This window comes from Anser brachyrhynchus (genome assembly GCF_964034855.1).
Source record: "Anser brachyrhynchus genome assembly, chromosome: 5".
NCBI classification, from domain to species: domain Eukaryota; kingdom Metazoa; phylum Chordata; class Aves; order Anseriformes; family Anatidae; genus Anser; species Anser brachyrhynchus.
The window spans coordinates 7,317,164-7,338,840 of NC_137699.1; the positions used below are offsets into that span (position 1 = coordinate 7,317,164).

The 21,677-nt window shown below is 38.8% G+C and overlaps 3 protein-coding genes across 31 annotated transcripts in view; 2 read left to right on the forward strand and 1 right to left on the reverse strand.

Moving 5' to 3' along the window:
• CCDC73 (coiled-coil domain containing 73) overlaps nt 1-1,560 on the forward strand; it is a 94,180-nt gene extending 92,620 nt beyond the window's left edge. For all 27 annotated transcript variants that reach the window (XM_080594760.1, XM_080594761.1, XM_080594754.1 and 24 more), the window contains one exon: nt 424-1,560. In XM_080594760.1, the coding sequence (XP_080450886.1) occupies nt 424-630 (207 nt within the window). In that variant the 3' untranslated portion in view covers nt 631-1,560. The remainder of the gene's footprint in view (nt 1-423) is intronic.
• Nucleotides 1,433-15,614, reverse strand: EIF3M (eukaryotic translation initiation factor 3 subunit M). Its single transcript, XM_080594792.1, has 11 exons — nt 15,463-15,614; nt 15,086-15,218; nt 13,594-13,732; nt 13,152-13,275; nt 12,529-12,623; nt 7,608-7,691; nt 6,144-6,243; nt 5,617-5,698; nt 2,746-2,889; nt 2,136-2,196; nt 1,433-1,708 (listed from the first exon to the last, which is right to left on the reverse strand). The coding sequence occupies exons 1-11, from the start codon at nt 15,502-15,504 to the stop codon at nt 1,588-1,590; spliced, it is 1,125 nt and encodes a 374-aa protein (XP_080450918.1). The 5' UTR covers nt 15,505-15,614; the 3' UTR covers nt 1,433-1,587.
• Nucleotides 15,615-18,259: 2,645 nt separating this feature from the next.
• WT1 (WT1 transcription factor) overlaps nt 18,260-21,677 on the forward strand; it is a 181,055-nt gene continuing 177,637 nt past the window's right edge. Inside the window, exons 1-3 of one of the 3 annotated variants that reach the window (XM_080594775.1) lie at nt 18,260-18,339; nt 19,155-19,215; nt 19,699-19,839. The gene's annotated coding sequence lies outside the window, so the exon portion shown is untranslated. Of the gene's footprint in view, nt 18,340-18,614; nt 18,774-19,136; nt 19,216-19,698; nt 19,840-21,677 lie in introns of those variants that run through there. The other 2 variants (XM_080594774.1, XM_080594776.1) reach the window with 2 other exon arrangements.

The window sequence follows — 21,677 nt, forward strand, 5'->3', positions numbered from 1 at the left end:
GCTTCAGTTAAAGGCGTTTGCTTTCTAATCTGTAACGCTAAACAGAAAGGGAGTTAACGCTATAAACCTCATGATTTTGGGTTTTGTTAATCAAGTGATTGCATAGCAATGGAAGTGTCAATTGCAACATTAAACTGCTTAATTGAACTATTTCTTTTGCTAATCTGCATTCTAGTGCAGGATTGTCTTTTTTAAATAAGACTTCTGTACTAAGTCTTATGTTAAGCTTTGGTTTATAAAAAGTATATTTATCAAATCTTCTAGATTAAAGCTGAAATACGCATTTCAAATGAAACTTTTTGCAATTGACTTATTTTTCTGTTCACATTTCCTTGCATGCTTAATGTTAGCAGAATTTGACAATCTGAACCTCTGTACCTGACTTTTCTTCGATTATTAACTGCTACATTTTTATTCTGTCAGGTGAAAGAAGGATTTACTGCTTCACATGAGCAGAAGTCTTCTCATGTAACTGTAACTCCAGCAAAAAGTGAAAGAATGCTTGGAGATGAAGGCAGCTGTTCTACTCATAATTCTAACATACAAAATCAAATAGAAGAAATTGAGAAATTCCTCCAGTTGGAGAGACTTTGTTCATCAAGGAAAAGAAAACATGAAGACAGAGAATAAAGAACAGCGGCAGGAATTTAAATGCATGTATGTGCCTGTTAGGCACAGATAAATCACTTGCATAAACCAGAGTGGTAAAGGTATTCCTATAGAACATGGTATGTATTAATTGTGCTTTCATGTTTAATACAAAGTATAGACCTCTTCTGTTTAAAAATGGTGAAATTCCTATTAATAAAGTTAGGTCTGTTTCTGCAGTCAACTGCATGCAACTTGTTACAAGTTTTGCCTGAAGTTAAAAGTTCACAAGTTAAAGTTTTAATAAACCTGTAAGTAATATTAAACTATGGCTTAAGATTCCCCTCTTTCTTGTTCTGAGGTACTTTTGACTGAAATAATTCAATTTGGTTTCTGTCAGACTGCTCACTCAATTTTCAAACAATCAGCTGCAACTGTTTCAAAAATATAATGGCTCCTCCTAGAAACATAACAACTTAGAGCAGTTCAAAGTGGCAGATGAATAAAATCATCTGCTTACCTCTACTACAGAAGTATTTAAATATTGTCTAAATAATACCTCTTTCAGCACTAAAGCATCAGGTATGATTCACAAAGATATGCCAGCAGGTATTGCTTCATAGTTTCACTTTTAACTCACTCATGGTTTTTCCTCCTTTAGGGTATGAGGGAAGCTCTCTCTCATTTCATATTATTTACACTCTTTTTTCTGATTACCTTCCCTTCATTCCCCCACCTCTTGCCAAAGATCCTCATATTATGAACTTAGATAACAATAACAAAAGAAACAACCACTATTGCTAATGTTATATATTGACAATTATGTAATAAAATCAACAGAAGATACTCTCCCAGATTAGCTTTATTGCCTTTTTTTTTTTTGGTTTCAATTTAGAATATTTAGCTTCTATAAACCAATTGCATACATTTTGGAAATGTTCACAAATCGTCAAAATTTTTAATAAAAATTATCTATAGTAAGACATTTCTAGGTCATTTTTAAGTGTCTGAGAGACTGAGGAGACTGTTTTTCACTTGATTCAAATTTTGTTTCCAGGTGTTTAGAGTGTCATACAATTGTTGCCATTGCTGCTTTCCGAAGGTCCGATGTGTGCTGTGACTAGAGAAGTAAAACAAAATTAGAAGATGATTACTAGATGTCATGCTCACCTAATAATTCTTTGATAGCATTACTTTGCTCTCATAAATGAATAGGGAAATTTTATTTTCTGTATATAAAGGGCTGCACTTTACCAGTTACAGAAATCTGTAGCCTTCCCAAATATTTAAAGCAACAACAGTCATTAGTATTCTTGTCACTATTAGGTCATTAAATGAAATGTGCTGGAAAATAGGACTCTTTCATTAAATAAGCTAATCACATTCAGTCTGAGCTTTAATAAAATTATGATAAATAGCAACTATTTAACTACCAGCAACTGATAGGAACAATACCTTGCTTCTATCTAGTTAAAATATTCTACAACTGTAAGTGAAATAATTAGAACACACTAAGTTCCACAAAATGCTATGAAGAATTGTCTTACCTGACAACTACTTTTCTCTGTGTCTGATCTATTTTGCAGTATACCATCTTTGTCTTTACAGCTGCAAAAAAAGCAATGCTGTTTTGAGCAGTATATTCAAGACAGCATTAAGGTATTAAATTGCATAAAACCTCTTTATAATTGGATCAATACAACTACAAAAAAAACAGTTCATATTTTTCACTGGTGTTGTTAAAAGTCCAGTAGGCAGAAAAGCAAAATGATGTAACAAGACAAAGGTCATACATGTATCTTCATTGTTTGATGCCAATCTATTAAAGCAATATCCTGTATAGTTTTTATGAACTTCTCCCCCCTACAAACACATCCTGTTTTAATGACAGCAAACAGAACCAGATGAAAAAATTAAACCTGCACACAATTTATTAGTTCTATAAAGAATTATCTGAAATATATCTATCACCAAAAAGAAAAGTCACTCATAAAAGTGTCAGCAGTTGTACATGTCTTTTAAGCACAAGATTTTAACAGATATGTATCTTAGAACAGAAATTTAAAAATATTTCTCTGAATTTTTAACATCAGCCTTGAAGACTATAAAAGGTATGGTTCATTAGCATTGTGTAAAGTGCTTTGTTACAGTTCTTACCATCAATAACAAATGCTTCTACATCATCAGCTCCAATCTGAAGTTCCTGTTGCATTGTGTCAAATGATATTTCTTTGTTCTCTACAGCCATCCCCATGAAAGTAAGTAGCCTCATTTTTGCCATATTCTGTTCATGCAACAAGCCTACGTAGAAGTATAGATAACCAGTAAGGACATCACCATAACTGAAATTTAGATGGAAAGGGTGCAAATGGTACAAGTGATTTTTTCAGTTGCATCATCAGGAAGAACAGCAGCACAACAACAAATGAAAAATAATTGGTGATGTCAAAGCCTTCCTACAGCAGCACCACTCGTTTTCATGTAGTTGCTTAAAAAAAACCCAACAAATCTGTAATGGTTCAGCAACACAACATTTTTGTCCCATACACATGTGCTTTGATACTTAATGACTTTACACCAGAGTATAAAAACACTGAGTTGCATCTAGGGTGGCTAAAGTGTGATCTTCAAGAGCATATGAACAGATAGTAAAAGTCGTTCATCTTTTACATGATGGTATGAATAGTAGCACAAGAAACTGAAGCTTGCACATCTACATCAGAATCTGTTTTACTGAAGAAGTCTAGGTAAACAGAGTTAAGACACATGGATGAGCCAAGGCATTTCTAAATTAAGTTCTCTAAGGCACCAACTAAGATTTGCTGGAAGTTTCTTTAAAATGAATGGCAATCATTTTGTTTTGGAATGACATTATAAGCATTCACATTGCTTCAGTAAATATTTAAGTTTGAAATTTATAACATCCATACTCTAATAGGAAAGCACATTAATAGAGGACATCATGTTGTGTTAATTAGCTGTAATTATGATGCAGGCTCCCTATTTGGCACCAATTCAACAAAAATGTGATCACCATAATTCATATAAATGAGGAGCATCAGAAACTATACCTAACTGGTTTTAATGGAAATCTACAAGCATCGAAAAAATCAATTAGCACACATTAACCCTAATTAACAAATGCAAATGAGATGCTGATTAACTTTCTGAAAAAGACTGCTGATAATACCAGATTAAATGTGGACATGTTAGGGCGATCCAGTTGACACAGATAATGCTACTGCTGGCCTAAGTTGTCAGCATTAATAAAACAACAAATTGTAACAAACTGATGCCACCTGTAGGAGCCTTCACTGCACAGCTTTCATAGACATTTTAATTGGTCCTGATGCAGAAAAGGAGAATGGTTTAAAATATTTTTTTTTTTTGGAACAGATCTAGGTGTTTTAAAGAATATTGGAATGTCTCATCAATTAATTGTGTTGTTTTCTGTACCAAACTGCTATTGTTTTTTAAAGGCATAACTGGAAGAAGTAGACCAAGTTCCTAGCACTCAGGTCTGAACTGCCTCAGAATCTCTACCTTGGCCTCTAGAATCTCTACCTTGAAGACATTCAAAATGTCCTGAGGATACCATAAAGGAGGTGAGAAATCAAGGTAAGTGGAAGTAGGGCTGTCTTTCAAAACAGTTACACAGATATCTAAGGATTTTACCAGAATAATGTGAATATCAGATATATTTAACATACAGACTGTATATTCACAGAAGTAAACCTAGATGCCAGAAGGCAAAAATAAATCATGACTGTTGCATGGCATACAGTTGCTACCCCACGTGTAATTAATATTGCGTACATTTTTTCAATTACAACTACATTTTCAGCAAATAAGCCATTTCAACACACAAAAATAAGTACAATACAGACGATATTTCCCCTAAGGAAAAAAAGCATAAGATAGTCCCACAACTAATGTTCAAATAAAGAGACAAAAGACATGCCTATCCCATATACACATTTACAAACTACCAGAAACTTACTGCTAATTTTATCCACAAAAAAATCATTGATGTTTCCATCATTTTAATACCTAAAGTACCAGCATTTTAAAGCTCTGAAGGTAATTATTCTCAGAATTATACCACACTCCATTAAACAAAATAATGCATATGTTAAAAGGCTGCACTAAACTTGGTTTTAACAAAACTATGCCTTTCTTCAAATGCATTCAGTTAGTGTTCAAGTGTCATTTCAAAATCAAAGTTATAAAAAAAAAATCAGATTTTTATGGAAACATTTATTCATTACCAATATGTCAAAACCGTAATGCAGTAATAAAAAAATCTGCATCATTGAGCAATTTCTGCATTGTCACTGACCCCTGTCCTAAAAAGCTGGAATATAAAAAACGTAATTTTAATGCATGCAATAGCTTATGAACCAGTGCTCCTTTGAAACAGTCAATTACACATCAACGGGGGAGTGTCAAAGTGTTAATTACTACTCCTTTCTTCCACAGTGTGTAAATAAAGAGGGTGCTGACATTAACATTCCATCACATTGCTTCATGTGATGAAACAAATTAAGTGGGACAGACTGTGGCTTGCTAGGTCTAATGCATCAGCGCACGCGCACACACACACTGTAGTTTGCATGTTTTACCTTACCATTCAGGAAAAGTATTTGCTGTTATAAACTTACTGATCATAAAAAAAAAAAGATTTATACCAGCTGCTGTTTTTGCTGGAAAACTGTAATCTCTGACCTAGCCTAGAGTAGCAATGTGTTACAAATTCGCCCCCAAAAGGTTTAAGTGAAAAGAAGTAGGAGAAAATAGTCATCTTCCAAACGCCTCTAATGCTTGTCCTAGTATAAGCCGCCATAGTTTTTAGATGGTCCATTTCTGAACTAGCAAGGGCTAGAGTCTACAAACTCTAATCCAGTGTTAAAAAAAGTCCTATTAAAATTCTCTGGCTTCAATATTTCTGTTGAAACTGAAACAGTTTGTGTAAGTTCTATTATCTTAAACCATGCAAATAGTCAGAAACATAATGATTTGAAAACTTACCAAGGGAGTCAATGAAGTCTTTGTTGTTCTGATAAAACTTGACATAGGATGCTAGTTTCGCGCTTACAAAAATTGTCAAAAGCTAGAAAACAAGCGTAAGAACACTTTAAACATTTTCTGTTTCCCTTCTTGAAGACTGCACAGATAGATATATAAAACACCACTATTACTATTGAACTGAAAAACAAATGCAAAAAGAAAGTTAAAATTCTGGCCGCTACCACCAGCCAAGGGTGTGCCTTGTGCCACCAATCCATGCTGTGCTTTCTTTTCTCAGACCTGAAAGGTAGTTTTGCCACAAGAACTCATGTAAAGACAGGATTTGTAACTCTGATGCTTCTAAAGGGGAATGTTCTATTATCCATGCTACATTTTACATGTAACTTTTTTTTTAATTTTAAAAGCAATAAAAAAAGTACACTGCAGATTACCGACATAGACAACTCCTTTAATGAATTTCAAAAGAAACCAATAAAGGAGGCACTCAATAGATATCAAACCAACTTGCTAAAATCAAAGTTACTTACATCGTGAATAAGTTCTCCTTCCAAAAATTTGACTGGTTTTAAGGCAAGAAGATGATCAAAGAGAAAGGTATTTGGATCCTTCAATGCTCGTACAATGCATCTGGTTAGAAAAGGAGATTTTACTTTTTTTTTAAAACAGCAATACACATTTTTATGATTAAATGCAATTCAATTTGTTTTTCTTGATTTTCTAGGAAATACTCTGTAGTTTTCAACTGTTCTTAAATATAAGGCATGTCACATTCCTAGGTAACTTTAATCTTCGTTCAACAGACAAAAAAGAAAACAGAACAAAGAAACAGAAACTGTTAAGTACTTTTCCCCATATCACAAATAAAATTGGCCAAGTGGTAAGGCTACAGACCAACCTACTGTTTCCATCTATGCATTTGTTTCTAGCCAGATCTTCATTCCTAGTGGTATTTTTACTGTTCTCCTAAAACTTCATAGAATTAAGTCGTTTAGGAAGATTAATTATACTTGAACATGTGACACAAAGCAGAGAAATCTTCAATACCAAACACTGCAAGACCTATGATTTATCAGTTGCAGCTCTGGACTATAAACAGTCCTAAAGTGTTTCTAGAACTCTAGATGAAAGCTTTTGTTCAGCAGCACATTAGAAGGCTGTCAGTGCTACACTAGCACCACTGGCCTAGACCATGACCCTACCACATAATATGCATCCAGAAGAACCTAGTCTGCACAGAGACAGCACTGTAGTAAACCCAGAGAACACACGTTCTTTCAGAGGTAAAAAGGCCTCAGTGGTAGCCATTAAAGTTTTCGTTTACTTATGCACAGATGCTTTAATTTTCAAAATGAGTCATTTGATTTTCCTGCTGCTCAAGTGTAAGCTATTACACACCCAGAAGATCTACATTACTTATTAAATATCTAATTCCTAAGAATAATAATGACAGACAGAATATGAAAATAAGCTTTTACACATTTTGGCCTGTGGGGAAAATAAATTAAGAATCATCTTTACTCCCAGCATGTCTACCAAGTAATTTTATTTCTGTGCAGTTCGTATCCTTAGTCCTTGCTCATAGCAAAGAGAGCAAGAATTTATTTTCAATAGAAAGTGCCATTTGAAAAAAAGTATTTAAGTTAAAGAATCAAATAATCAGCGAGGAATTGACATCCTTTCAGTTTTTTTTAAACTTCTGATAACATAGTTGATGTAAACAACCTTGTTAGCAAGGCTGCTCTTTCTCAGCAGTGAGCCCAAGTATGCCTGCACACTTGTGCAGTGGAGTAAACCTGACAGCCTGGAAACCAGCAAACCTACCGCAGGCTGCACAGATAAACTCCTTATCAAGTCAGCCATGCTATAGAAAAAGGGCCATGGGAGGGCCCTTGCCTGCCAGGACATTCAATATTCTTTATTAGTAAGGCAATCAACGTAATTCAGCAATTTAGAAAAAGCCACTTTTAAGGGAACTAGGAAGTCTGTGTTACCTGTGAGCATCAACTCTAGCCTGGGAAGCATTGTCCTCTGTGTAACTCCCCAATAGCTCCACCATTACTTTTGCTGCAGTGTCACTATGAAAGAAAAACAAAGTTAACTCAGGATTGCTGGGGGAAAAAAAGTTCAAACAAGACACTCAAATATTTGATTAATTCCATTATGATGTTACAGGTCAAATTAAGTTACACTTGAAAAGATGTAGATGATCCATTTTAATTCTAGTGGAGAGAACAAATTAACTAGATGTATTCTTTCAATTCTTGTTCTACAAAATGTTTATCTTCACCCTTCATTTCATTCTCTTAAATTGATAAATTACCTGCTGGTTATGGAAAAAGCTCTCTGAGCTAGGAACAGCTTTATATGGTTCACTAGAATGCTCTTCTTATGCACATCTGGATTTAATCATTGCAGAATAAGTAGCACTGCAAAGTTTATTTCAAATGTAAAATGGCATATCTTAAAGAATATTTATGGTCAGAAAAGTGACTGTGTAAAAGCTCCCTTTTCTTCTTTCACAGATTCTCTCCAAGTATTCAGACCGAGAGCTGCTCATTTCACTGATGAAGTTACACAGCCCGCAATTAGATTGGCTTAGGCTGCTGCAAAGGAAGCAGCTTCCAACACTAGTTTGACAGACAGCTTTTAGAAAAAGCATTCATTTGAAGAAAATTAAGTAAATCTACAGTCTTGTCTGCCCTGATGATTTCTTTAAACAGCTCCTTGACATTACTGCAAACCAGCTCCAAGACAGATACTGTACTTTTAACTGATTTTGATTTATTTTTATGCAGTGGTTCTCACCACTATTGAGACCACTAACTTCTCATGCTTTTTCACAAAGTTTTCAGCAAAAAATATATGCAGTGAATATACACAGACTGGCAAGCGTTCTGCTGCTTTTCTGCACATATACTTGGAGTCCCCTTTAGGCAGAAGTACTTTCTCAGTGGACAGGAAGGCTGGATGTTACTCTGTGAGTTATAATGTAAAGCTAAACTCTTCCCTGAAAGTAACTGAATTCCAGATAAAGCAACCTTCCCTATACAAGCTACAGTGAAGAAAATTAACGGTATTCCAGCCAAAACCTGTATACACAAGCGTGGCCTGATAGACTTATAAAATTTTCCATGCTGATATGGGTTTATCCTATGTAGCAGCACAAGCTAGCGTGGTTTTTACAGTCCAAAGACTATGTTCACAGGGATATTAATTTTAAAACTCTCAGTATTACTATTTGCCAATTTCTCTATAGGGTGAGGTTTTGTGCTCCTAGAAAATTTGGCAGGTATCCTTTATGTGCAGTGCGAATCATGGGAAGCAAACAGTATCATATATAATCTGAATGTCCACTGAGTAAAAAGAGAGTTTGTACCAAAGGCAGAGAAGTTTTCTACAGGTGCCAGCCATTATTCCCAAATTGTTTTGAACAGAAAACTTGAACAAAATATTTGTTTTAAGATTTTGTCATTAAAGAGGTTGGCCTATGCTTTGTTGTGGCAACTGATACTGGTGTGTAGAACTGATAGCCTTGTATCAGTGAAATAGAACAAATGTAGACAGCTTTACACATGCAAGAACTATTTGCATGCGCGTCAGTCTACAACAGACTAATTTTTGAGCTACTAAAGCCTTATCAATGCTCAATATTTAGTGAAGACAAAGAAACATTTTAAAGTAGGACTTGCACTATAGAGATATTCAAACAAAGAGGCTCAGCTGATGTTCTATTCTACCTAGTAAGTCCCCATATTTAATATATGTTTTCTATTTTTGTACTTATATACTTCCAGAAATCTGCAACATAGTTCTGAACTTTCCTCCTCTTCTCCCTCCTTTAGGAGCGAAAGTTAAAACTATGTTTTTCACTCACTTCAAATAAAATTTGCAATCCCTCCCCCCCTTTTTTGAAGGGGGAGAAGCAGCATATTGTATGTCTAGCAAATATCAGAATGCTACAAGACAATCAGTCCCAAACTTCCTGTGCTAAAGCCTTGTAAGCCTCAACAAATATGCCAGAATTCTTCTGTTCCTTTTATTATTTCATCTTACTCTATTCAGTGTCAGACTACTACTATAAATTAGGGTGTTTAAAGCAGTATTACAGATCGCCATTTCACCAAAGCTTATTGCTGAGTGTGTATTTCACCTAAGATTTAAGTATGAACATTTTTCTAGCAAGACAGCTGGCACAAACACTCCTGGCTCCACTTGCCAGTCTGGATGAGTAACTTGACAAAACACCAGTAAGAATTGAAAAGTTATGGTAGATAAAGGGACGAAAAAAATAGAGTATTCAGTCTCCAGAAAATTTTGGAATCGAGTCCCTTTACATTAAATTAAATGAAACAGTTATTTTGCAGGTGCCTGAAACGCTGAGCTTTTGGCTACAGGTATTAATAACCAGACTTGCCAGACCTGTTTGAATGTAAACTTGGACAAGACTCATCCCAGTCTGAATCCTGCCAGGTCGATGGCAGAGACAAAACTGTGAGCTGCATCAGGCTGGAGCCGGGCATGACATTCAAGGTCTCACAGTAGAACTCAACTCTTTGGCTGCATGCAAACCATACGTGCCTGCAAAACTTCACCTGCAGCTGGAAAACAGGTTGTGTTACCTTGCAGTTCCATAGCAACACAGCTAGGAAAATGTTGAATATTAAAGCTGAGGCACAAAACTGCTACAGAACCTTTATGACAAGGATTGTAAGTAGCAGCGAAAGTAACTAATCTCCTGCAAAGTTCAGCTACCAAATACAGATCTCAGAAACAAGCCACAGCAGCCATCTGTTCTCCAGCCACCACCACCGATTTTTCTTCAGTTGATCATGGGAAAGATAAGAATCCTTCTTCAAAGAGAAGACGATTTTGATCATCAGTAAGAAGAAACTTCAACCAGAAAGTGACTGGAAAAGATTTGATAAAACAAGCTTTCACTTATCACTGTAGGAAAAGGAACAACAAACTTAACATCTGCGTATCTACTCTTCACAAGCTGTTCACTACCAAGCTATCCACTGGGGAAAGTCTATTAGGTCTGGAAAGCCATCTTTTCTGCCACGTAAAATAAACCAAAAAAACACAGTCCCATTGCTTTCAACAATGTGGGTTTTTTCCTTTATTATAAATCAACATGGTAACGGAGGTATGATTTTTATTGCTTATTTTTCAGTTCCCCCTTATCTTCCCAAACTGCTAGGTAGAGCAACATTCCTGCGTGCAAAAGCTGGAATGCTGCTGTGAGTTTCCCATACTATTGCAAATACTGCCCACTGATCCAGGAGAGTGAACCAGGTCAAAGGTGCTAGGGTCACTTCTTGTTTTCTTTCCTGGAGAGAAATATAAGTGCTCTGAAAAACTGCTCAGTTCAGTGCAAAGCTCACTGCAACAGATGGTAAGGACACTGAGTGCAGGAGTAATATATTACAGAGTTAGTGAAAGTTTTTAAATGCCTAATTTAAAAAATGTCACCTATTATTGGTGAGCAATTTTGTTGTTTTGTTTTTTTTTTTAATGAAATCTGGCAGTTAACTACTAAGTAACTTTGGTAGCAAGGTTACTAGTAAGACTGAAAACAAAAATTACAAGTTTAATCCACAGATTTGATAATAAGACTAGCTAAAAGTAGTTAGCTATTAAGTGTGGAAATTAAACTAGTTAAAACCTCTCAGTAAATCAAGTGTTCAGAGTATGAGCATTACAGAATATCAGCATAATATTTCTAAAACAAACTACGTGCTATGCCACATACAAGATCTGATTAATATTTTTGAAATCTCTCATGAAGTACAATCAGTACAAAAGCGTTTTAATGTCAGTGACAGGAAATTGCAGTAACATAACTCACAGTGTAACTACTCCATGAGGATTAATCATCCCTAAATGGAGGTGAGGTAAAAGTGATCCTGCTATGCTGACACAGCACTTCCAGGCTACAATTTCACCAGGCCCAAATAAGCTAACTCTCCTGCCAGAAGAAACTTTCCTCCTACTACGACAGCTCCACACATGCCTTTTTTTCTGCAAGTCACCTCCCTAGTCCAATCCATTGTGCAGTTGCACATATGCCTACACCAGCACACACACACACCACACATACTGGTTCCAGTACTTGGAGGCACAGGACAGGAACAGGTGGAGTACAAGACAGAATCAGGTCTGCAGCAATACAAAGCTATGCAAACGTAGGAAAAGCTGCTTTCCCCCCTCCCATAAATTACAGCGGGGTCAATTTAGATAGGCTGAAACAGTTGTGGAACTACACGCCGAAACCACTTCTAAGTACCAGCCCATCTCAACTGCCCTGGCCAATGCACTCGATATACTATATCAGGTATTTGAGATAAACTGATGACAGCTCTCAGTTAAGACTTGCGTTAATTAACAGGCACAGTACGCACAGCATTACTTTGCATGCCAGAAGACACTGGTCTGCCAAGTTTGTTAGATCAAAGATACCTCTTCTGATCCAGGATAATGATTTAAAATGGTCAAGCAGGTATTCTGTGGACATTAATTTTGATGACTAGTGGAAAGCTTTGTCCTAAAGGTAATGTTTATATAAAAGACCGATTCTGTTAACTGTGATTGATAAGCCTCCCAACATCATTAAGAGATAGCACTACCATGCACTAAAATGTCAAAAGTGCAATTAAATAATAAACTTGGCACAACATTACAATGCTTGAAGATTAGTATTTATAGAAAGGAATAGTTTTATTTTGGGAGTCTATGGTTTGTAGTTAGTTCACTACTAACTTCAAAAACGCTTACAAAAACATAGAAAAAAAGAGGTACCTTTGGACTGAATTATCAGTACAGATTAATTTTAAAGTGCCATGAAAAATACTTTTATTAAAAATCACTTGCAATAGATCAATTTAAGATGCAGTTATTACTTGTCTTTTATACCTCTTTTTGCAGTCTACTAGGACATCATACAGCAGTCTCAGAAGAGTATGCTTTTTCTCTGTGCTGAGATTCCAGTCAGAAATCCATTTTCGGACCTAAGGAGAATACAAGCGAAAAGGAAGCGTTGGAAAAAAGTTAACAAGAAACTGCAAATACTTCTAATTTACTCTCATGCAGAAACGGATTCAAGAGATCTTTCACAGATTTCTCTTTTGGGTCCTCTGACTCTGAGGCTCCCCATGCAGAACCTGGAAGTTTTCCCATGACAAGGCCAGATGTCTGTGCTCTTCGTGTGATTCCAATACATTCTGATTCCAGAGGAAGGGACAAGAACTTGCCGCCCCAATTCCTGATCAAAACTTCTCACTTTCATTACATCCACAAGAATCGGACACATTTAACTATGCTCAGCATCAGAGGTGGAAAATAAACAGCAGCTTGATTTAGATTCTGGACGCAGACCTTTAGAAGGTAAGAAGTCGTGTTCTACATTTCTTATTTCAGTAGTGTCTAGCAATTTACAGCAGGGAAAAATGGTCTGTATTAACTCTGACTAATATTTAGTGAGATGCAACACTGTTAATACAAAGGCGGTAACTTGAAGCACCACAGTAATTAATTACCTGGTCTAGTTCAGTTGGAATGTACTGGATGGCACCGCACGAGGAGGCCACTTTAAGAAGGCTGCAGTATACCGTGTATCTCACAGGAGTGTTCTTATCCATGCCATGGAAGAGATTGCTCAGTCTAAACCACAAACAATTGAGTTTAAAAGGTTTAGAAAAACTTCACTGGAGAGCATACAAAGTTTCTATCCAGATGCGTGGTAGTACACACAAAGCACCTGGCGACACCTTAAGTCCATGAAGAATTGTAACAGCATTCAGTTTTGTAACAGGTCGCAGCAGAGAAGCCAAGAAGTCTGTGCTTCCTACAACAGACACACAGATCTCAACAGACACCCCACACTTTCATTTCCAGAGACACACAAAACAATCCGTTCTCTTTAGAGGAAGGATTACTTTTCAAGACAACGTTATCTCAGCTCCTCTGTAGAATACTTACAGCTGCAGTCTAAGAGATGGGCGCTCTCCTTCCCGAAATTTTACTAGTTTCTCACACAAGCTTTCAATCAGTGCTTCTTGTTTGTCAGGTTCCAGGATAAGAAGCAAAGAGACTACACTGTTCATTACACTCTCAACATCTGCACAAAACAAAATACACAGCTGTTTAAAATTGACAGCAGCAACCATCACCAATAGCTATTTAGTGCTGGAGAGTTCCTTCTGCTGGGAACGCTTATTTTGCATTGGCAAGAACTGTAAGAGATATGATGCCAACATAACCAACGTGGATATTCATCAGAATGTTCAAGAGATTTGGTTCATGTGGTCTCTTATTAACATGTCTCAATTTAAAGCAAGAATTACCACCGTAAGGTAAGAACAGAATTTGGTATTTGGTATCTTACTTGCTTCAAGTTCTCTATTCACACACAAGAAAAGTCAGGGGAACTTCAGGTTTTGGCCTTTAAATAAGTAAAGCAGTGGGTTCCTCCTGCACACCTAGAAAATTGTTTTAAAGCAAGAATTCTAACCTGGTGCTCAGTGCAAGGGAAACCCAGACCGCAGGAGAAGTGCCCAGAAGAACAAAGCACACGCAGAGGCCTCTGCAGCCTGTTTCAAGTACGGCATTACATGCTGCACAAATAGGGCCTGACAGGTATTCTGCCCACAGCCTGCCCAAGTATCAGTTATAGAAAGCATAAAAAAAAATATGGCAAATACGTATTTCCCCTAATGACACCTGAACATCAAACAGCACTGCGATAAGGTTCTCCAGTGTTTCATACTCATTTGCCTACAGTTAAAAGGCAAAATGAAAAATAATCGTACGTAATCTTCAGATAAACCCTACGTTCTTTCAAACGCATATTATTAATATCAGCTATTATTTTTACAGGTAAAAGTTCTAAATGGAACTTTACGTCAGTACAGATCCCTGGAGGCACAGAAAGATCATTTAAGGCTATTGCAGTATCAGTGTCACTAACCCATAGTAGTGTAGATGCTAAGGATTTATATCCTACCTCAAAACCAGTAGTGACTACTGAAAGATCCCAGTGTTTTCAGACAATATTAACCAACTAATGTTTAGGCCTTAATACTTCTAGTTACAGACATCTACAGCCCTAGTTTTTATTGCTACCTATTTACCATGCAGCGCCGCAGCCATTTACCAGAAGCGAATCTTACTTTATCGTTCACTTTTTTCAGAGAGAAAGCTTTTATATAAAGCTCCCTGGGCCCTCCTAACAAGCACAACCTAGTCCCATTTCTGATTTCTTCAAAGGCCACTGGGTGTTTGAGGAAGGGAGGAGTGGAGCACACGCAGATTTTATCTGGCCACGCTGGAGCTAAGCGCTTCCAATCTTACACAGACGCGCACGTTAACGTGTGAGCCACGCAACACACCCCTAAATTCAGCCCAGTCGCCTGTCTGAAAGGACTGATGGTGACCGCGCCTAGTGAAACCCGTAAGGCCTAGGGAGGCAAACCTTTGTCATCCTCCTTCAGGCACACGTCGCAAGCCTCGATGATCTGCGCCAGGTCGACATGAAGCCCGCCTTCGGAGTTCTCCTCAGAGATCTCCGCTCCTTTGGATTTCAAGTAAGCTCGCAGTTCTGCGGCCTTAAAAAACAAACAAACACACACAGAGCGCTCGTTTTGCGAGCAGCAAGGCCCGAACAGCCCGGTTTACACCCCAGACGCGTGCCGCGGCCCCCCCTGCCGCACCGGGCGCTACGGCAGGCGACAAGCCCAGGCTGCGGGCAGCGTCCGGCGGCGGCCCCAGCCGCGCGGTGACGCCGCGAGGAGCCGGCCGGCCCTCCCGCAGCGAGCCCCGGCGGCGGCCCCGCGCCGCGCCCGGCCGCACCTGGTCCTCCTCTGTGATGTCGATGAAGGCCGGCACGCTCATGGCGCCGCCGCCACGGCCGGCCCGAGCACGCCGCCGTGCCGAAAGGGAGAGAGGGAGGGCGGGACGCCTTCCGGGGCCGCGCCGCCGCCGCTTCCGCTTCCGCTTCCCCGGGCGGGAAGAGCCGCCTCGCGCCCCGCCCCGCCCCGCCCCGCCCCGCCCGCAGCTCCGCCTCGCGCCCCCTCAGCCCCGCCTCGCGCGGGCGGCGACCGTTGGCGCTGAGGGGCCCGGCGCGTGAGGCGAGAGGGCTCTGCCCATCGGGCCCTCGCGGGGCTGCTGCCCGCTCGCTTGGGTCCCTTCCCCATTAACCGCGCGGCGTTTGTGCCGTGAGAGTTTAAGTACCGGGCTGAGCTTAGGTAAGCCAGCGTTGAAACCTGCGCAGGGGCGTTGCAGGAGTCCCTCGTCAGGCGCCAGCAGCCTCTTGCCTCGGTTTGTCTCAGTGCCAGCCTAGTCCCTGCTCCAGGTGCTACCCTAGTGCTACCAATGTATTTCCAACCGGGTACTCGCTGGCATAGTGTTAGTATTCATCAACAGAAATTTAGAAAACACTTAGTCACAACTGTCTGGGTTAAACGTTTCTAAAGGCTTGTTTAATAAGAGCTGGACAATTCTGAGAGGGAGGGCTTCACAGATGGCCCCTTATTGCTACGTAAGAGGACTGCTAAGAAGTAATTACGGAGCTTTTCATGACTCTGGAAATCGTTGAGTAATTCAGGATAAATATTTCTGTGGAGAAATAGAGCCTGACATCCAGGAATGGAGTTCTGAAGTGCCAGCAAAAGAGCTCCGAGGTGATTTCTCTGTTAATGAGAAAGCTGAGGCTGGGACTTGGGCGCCGTGTTTGGCGCTGTTTACATTAGAACGCGTGAATCGCCTTGCTGAGCCAGTGTTTCGTACAGCCTGGTCCCCGATGTAAAATAACTACATGAGATATAGTGCACCGGGGCTGGACGTAGTGTTTTATGCTTCAAGAGTTTAAATAAATAATCTGCAGTATGAAAAAAGTTACATGGCTATTGGTCATACCACTGTGTCTTAAGGCTGTTTGGCAAAGAGGGACTGGGCTGTTAGTGAAACACTCATCTAGCCCCAATTTTACAAATTAGATTTTAGCAATAAATACAGAAACACAATTAAAAAGGGACCTTAGCATTGATATTTGGTATTCTCAGTGGTCTGTATTCAGAAATCATTTACGCAAACTTGGGAGACTCTTTGAGTATTGATGGCAACCTTGGAGTTTGTACAAAGTTTCATAGCCTTTGTGCCAATACTTTGACAGGTGACTAGGAACAGCCAGCAACTGACAATGAACTCAAAGGATTTATAGACTAAAGGAAAACCCTTTAGAAAACGCTTAAAGATAGCATGTCCTATGTTTGTTGTCATGGAAATTCCTTCGGAAAAATTTTTATTCTTCAATAAAACAAATTTTTATGAATTCAGCTTCACTGTCTGGGAAGTGGGAGTTCCATCCCTTCTACAAAAAGCTGAAAAAAAAATCTGTCGTGGAACTACTGGGCAATTTGCAGCAAAGTCGCAATCCAAAGTTTGAGGGAACGTTGTGGGATTTCAGGGCAGCCTTTACAGCTTTTGGCTCTGTACTCAGAGTTCTACACATTTGGATCACAGCTAACATGCATAAGGTGATCCTATTCAAAACCCTTTTTTGTTCCACCCCACCAAACGTTTCAGGAAATACTTCTAATACAGCTTTTATATAAAGCATGTAGAAGTTGTTGAAAGCACTAGCAGTTTCAACCTTTTATTAAAAGCTAACTATTAGTTAATTATTGGTCGCATCACCTTATTACTGCTATATCCACTATGTCTTGCAGAAATAAAGGCATCTTAAAAACTTACCTAAATTCCCTAAGTTAATAAGACTGCTGAATACAACCTCACCCCCCTCTTTTCCCACCTACAGACATGACCAAATAACACCTGGAGTCAGTTACCCAGTCTGAAAAGCAGGGCAGCTCTAGCACCTGCTTCTGAGTTTCCACAGCACTGAGCACATTCAACCTGTTAAAGGCCCACATTGCTTTTATTAGCATTCAGGTATCAAATTGGTTTGGATCATCTGCAAGCTTTTATTACTTTTGAATAATACAAGCTTAATTTTTCTTAAATTTTCTACCATGCAAATCCTGGCGAACAAATTTACTCTAACTGAGGAAGTGTTTTTGATGTAATAACTCTACTTTAACTGATGAGGTGTCTTTACTAAAGCTGTTTTTAATGCCGATTGGTAGTGTTACAATTCTTTGGTAATATGTAGATCAGCAGTAATACCGCTGATTATCTACAACGTATATCTGAAAGTTATTCATACATGTCTCTCCCTTGTGTGCCTGATCTGCAGTGGGATTTGATTTTCAGAGGATGAGTGTTTAAGTATTTTTAAAGTGCAGGTGACTCTCATAAAGTGCTGCTTAACACAGCCCTGTGAGAACAAAGGTAACTTGGCATCTAGTGCGCTGGGGAATGGGGATGCTTTGATTTGCCCCAGACCTTCAGGAGATTCAGGTGCTGAAGTATGTGTCTAGTGCCAGTTTATGTTTTAGGACATCATGTGTGGCTACACATGCTGTCTGAGATTCCTCTGTAGAAGTCTCAGATGCCCTAGGGTATATAAATGGCCCAAGTCACATCAGGAACTGACTCCCAACCTTAGTGTCTTTTTTTTTCCTTTTTTTTTTTTTTCTTTTTTTAAGGTAGCGCACCCAGATGGAAGTTTGCCGCATATTATTCTAAATATACAAACAAAATAACCATTGATCACACGGAGTAGACAGGATATGCCTCTAAAGAGCTCTGCTGAAATATCCACATATGGTATGTTGCACGATACTTTATTTGTCCCAGAAGAATTAAGATGATAGATGATAGCTGGAGTTTGAACTTGTGCATCGGGAAGTCCACTTTGAATATAAAAGGGGCAGTATGCGTTTTGTGAAACTACCGATGTAAAGAGGATGTGGTAGAAGAATGGGTTTCGGTTTTATTGGAATAATGACATCTCTGTGGGAACGAGGCAATTGTTGATAATGCCATTTGCAGGCTGTGAAGGCAGTGCAGAAAGCGGGCGGGGATGGGGTTAAGGCTCTGCCTGGGGAGCCAGAGAGCCCTGCAGAGGCCGCCCGGGCTGCAGCAGGAGCGCGGAGCCTGGGGCCAGGCGGCGCCCCGCAGCCCCTCGGGGCAGGGGGAGCGGTGCCGCCCCGACGGGCACAGGGCTGGCTGCTGCCGGCGTGTGGGCGCAAGCGTGCCCGGTACGTACACGGGCAGGGAAGGAAACATCCCGCTAGGTCTCGGCTGCCGAAGGCAGGAGATGAGTTTTGACCGGCACTCGCTGTGGGCTGGGTGGGTTTTGTTTAGGTTCCGTAGGCAGGCCGGAGAGATGGAGTCTAAAGAAGCAGTATTCTGTCCTGCGTGCCTCGAGCGTAAAAGCAGTCTTTCTGGAGGCAATAACTCTTTGAAAGCAACAGACAGCTTTCGAAAAAGGAAGGTTTTAGGGCTGACTCTAGAAACTGAGGAATCCTCATTTCTTAAAAGCGTTAATGAAAGGGATCTTCTTCAATATAGAAAAGAAGCACAGATCCTATAATGGCTTATTTTCCCTCTACAGGTTTTTTTCTTTTCTTTTTTAACAGTTCTATATCTAAACTGAACTGATGAGGAGATGAAAGCTGAGTTGATCGTTTGGAAAACTGGGTAAGGATAACTGCCTTTTGTGGAAAGTGGCCAGTGACATAACTGTAGACACCTTTCATTCCTGGAATGCAATATGTTTTGTGCTGAGTGCCCTCTTGAGGTCTTCAGCACACAGTGACCTGGGTGAGTCCCGGGTACCGCAGCTGTACCTGGGCTGTTCATGAGTCCTTCCTTTAAAGGCTTTTCCTCTCTGTACTTATTTTTTTTTTCCTTCTCCTCTGGGAGAGGTGTTCTAACCAACCTAGAGTGGGGGAACGCAGTTAGCATAGCTGTTACCCAAAGTCAGAAATGGGGACGCTAGGTTACCCAGAAAAGTCAAAAGGTAAAAATAAAAAATCAGAACTTCATCCAAAATCCCAGTTAGCCAGACCGAAGCTGTTTTATACTCATGAACTTTGATTAACTTTATTGGTATATAGAAATGTGCTCCCTGCTTAGGTATGTGTTTTGTTTTTTATTTGTTTGCTTGTTTTTTTCACCTAGTTCTGTCTGGGACTTAAGAGAAAGTGCTGAAATACCCTTTGAGTATCTTCCTGCAAGACGTATCAGAGATCTCAGTGAAAGCCTATTGTCCTTATTCTTCCCAGACAAGTTCTGTAGTTGGAGGAATTCTGGATAGCCTCAGTAAGTGTAGTAACCTTTGGGTGCTTCTCTGGTTTTCTTATAATGTTTGTAAATTGTGCATGCTTGTCTACTTATTTAAAATCCACCTAACTATATGAGTTTAAAACAAAAACAAAACAAACAAAAAAACCCTGCAGTTATCCATTACCAGCATGCTATCTTCATTGAAAATATTTGTTAAATATCCTGAATTTAACAGACAAAGTTCAATATTGTGTTGCTATTAATAATATTGTGTTCTGACATGGAGCATTTTGCATTTGAAAAGCTGTTAGAAATATATTGTGTTTGGACCCTAGATACACTTATTTTGCTGCTGGTGTAGCAGGTGTTTTTCTTAACCTTTTTTTTTTTAGGAGAAATCCTAAGTTTAGAGGAAATGAGCACTCGATTATTTAAATTTCCTGAGATTAGAGGAAGAACACTTTGCCAAACAATGCCTCTTCACTTCAAAACCTCCCCCCATAAATTATGCTAGGAGATCTTATTAAAAGTCTGTAAAAATTTCCTATTAAAAATGGTTGATTGCAGTCCAGACCATCACAGCTTTTGTGCTTTCAGTGAAATACCACAGCTGTCGCAAAGAAATATATTGTGAGACAAAAGGTTTTGTTTCCTTAGTCATAAATTATTTTTGTGATATCTGAAGTAAGATAAAACTTTCACTTATGTTTGAGTGAAGGAAGATTCCAGTGATAACTTGTTCAAAAATCTATAAAAAGAATATAAGAATGTAGATCTAGATAGCAAATTAGAATCAGACTTCCTTTTTGTTTAAGCAAAGCAATTATTTCTGAAGTCAGTGAAGATTATAACCAGGGATAATAGCATAACTTTGCAAAGCACAGTGCCTTAATCTCAGAAGAACCTGAAGTTTAAGCTTTCGACTCTGACCTTCACAAGCTATAGAACTACACAATAGAAAACCATGGCATTGGCTAGTTTTTAAATGAAAGTTAAACAACAATAAGTAGTCTGTTTACTAATTATACAAACAAATACAGGCTTTTTTCTTTTTCTTTTTTAGAATTTTAGAAAGTATTAAACAAATTGGCTTTGACCATATCTGTTTTTCTATTGGCAAATTAGTTTTCTGCTAAGGAATTGTACAGAAACATCAGTCTTTTAGAGGAAGGAGGGCTGCATGTACACTGACTGAATACACTGAGTATTTGCTGACAGGACTGGATTCTACCTATGCTCACCATGTCAAGGAATAGAAATACACTTCACATACGACCTGCGTATGTAATGAAAATACAAAAGCACAATATACATACTAAAGATTATTTTCCAAAATCAATGGCCAGTAATTTTAAATGAAAGATAATTAGGATAATCACCAATTGCTCGTACATCATTGCTTCATGTATAAAGGTCAAATTTCTCAACCTCTTACCCTGTTCATTATAGAGATTACTGAATAAAGACAGACAGTACAGGTGCTTGAGCTCATTTTGAGAGTCTCTTTGGTTTGTATATGGGAAGAATCAATACGCTTTTCCTAATCATCAACAGTAGTAATAGCTAAACCAGTTTTCCCCCTTGCCATCACAGAAGTTTACTGGATTTTTTTAATATACGTTTAAATCACCAGTGTACAAAAAACAAAATAAAAAAACACAAGGTGGTCTTCTGCTGTGTAATTGAAACAATTTCAGTATGCAGCCCTGATCCTTTAATAAGAATCATTACTATAGCCCCCTGTTTTTTTCCTTCTGCATGATTTTTCTTATAAATCAAAATTCACCTTTGTAGTGCTCTTGTAAGGCAACATGTGCTATGCATTCTCCAGTTCTAACTGTTGCTCAGACTGAAAGAACTATGATGATAAGCAT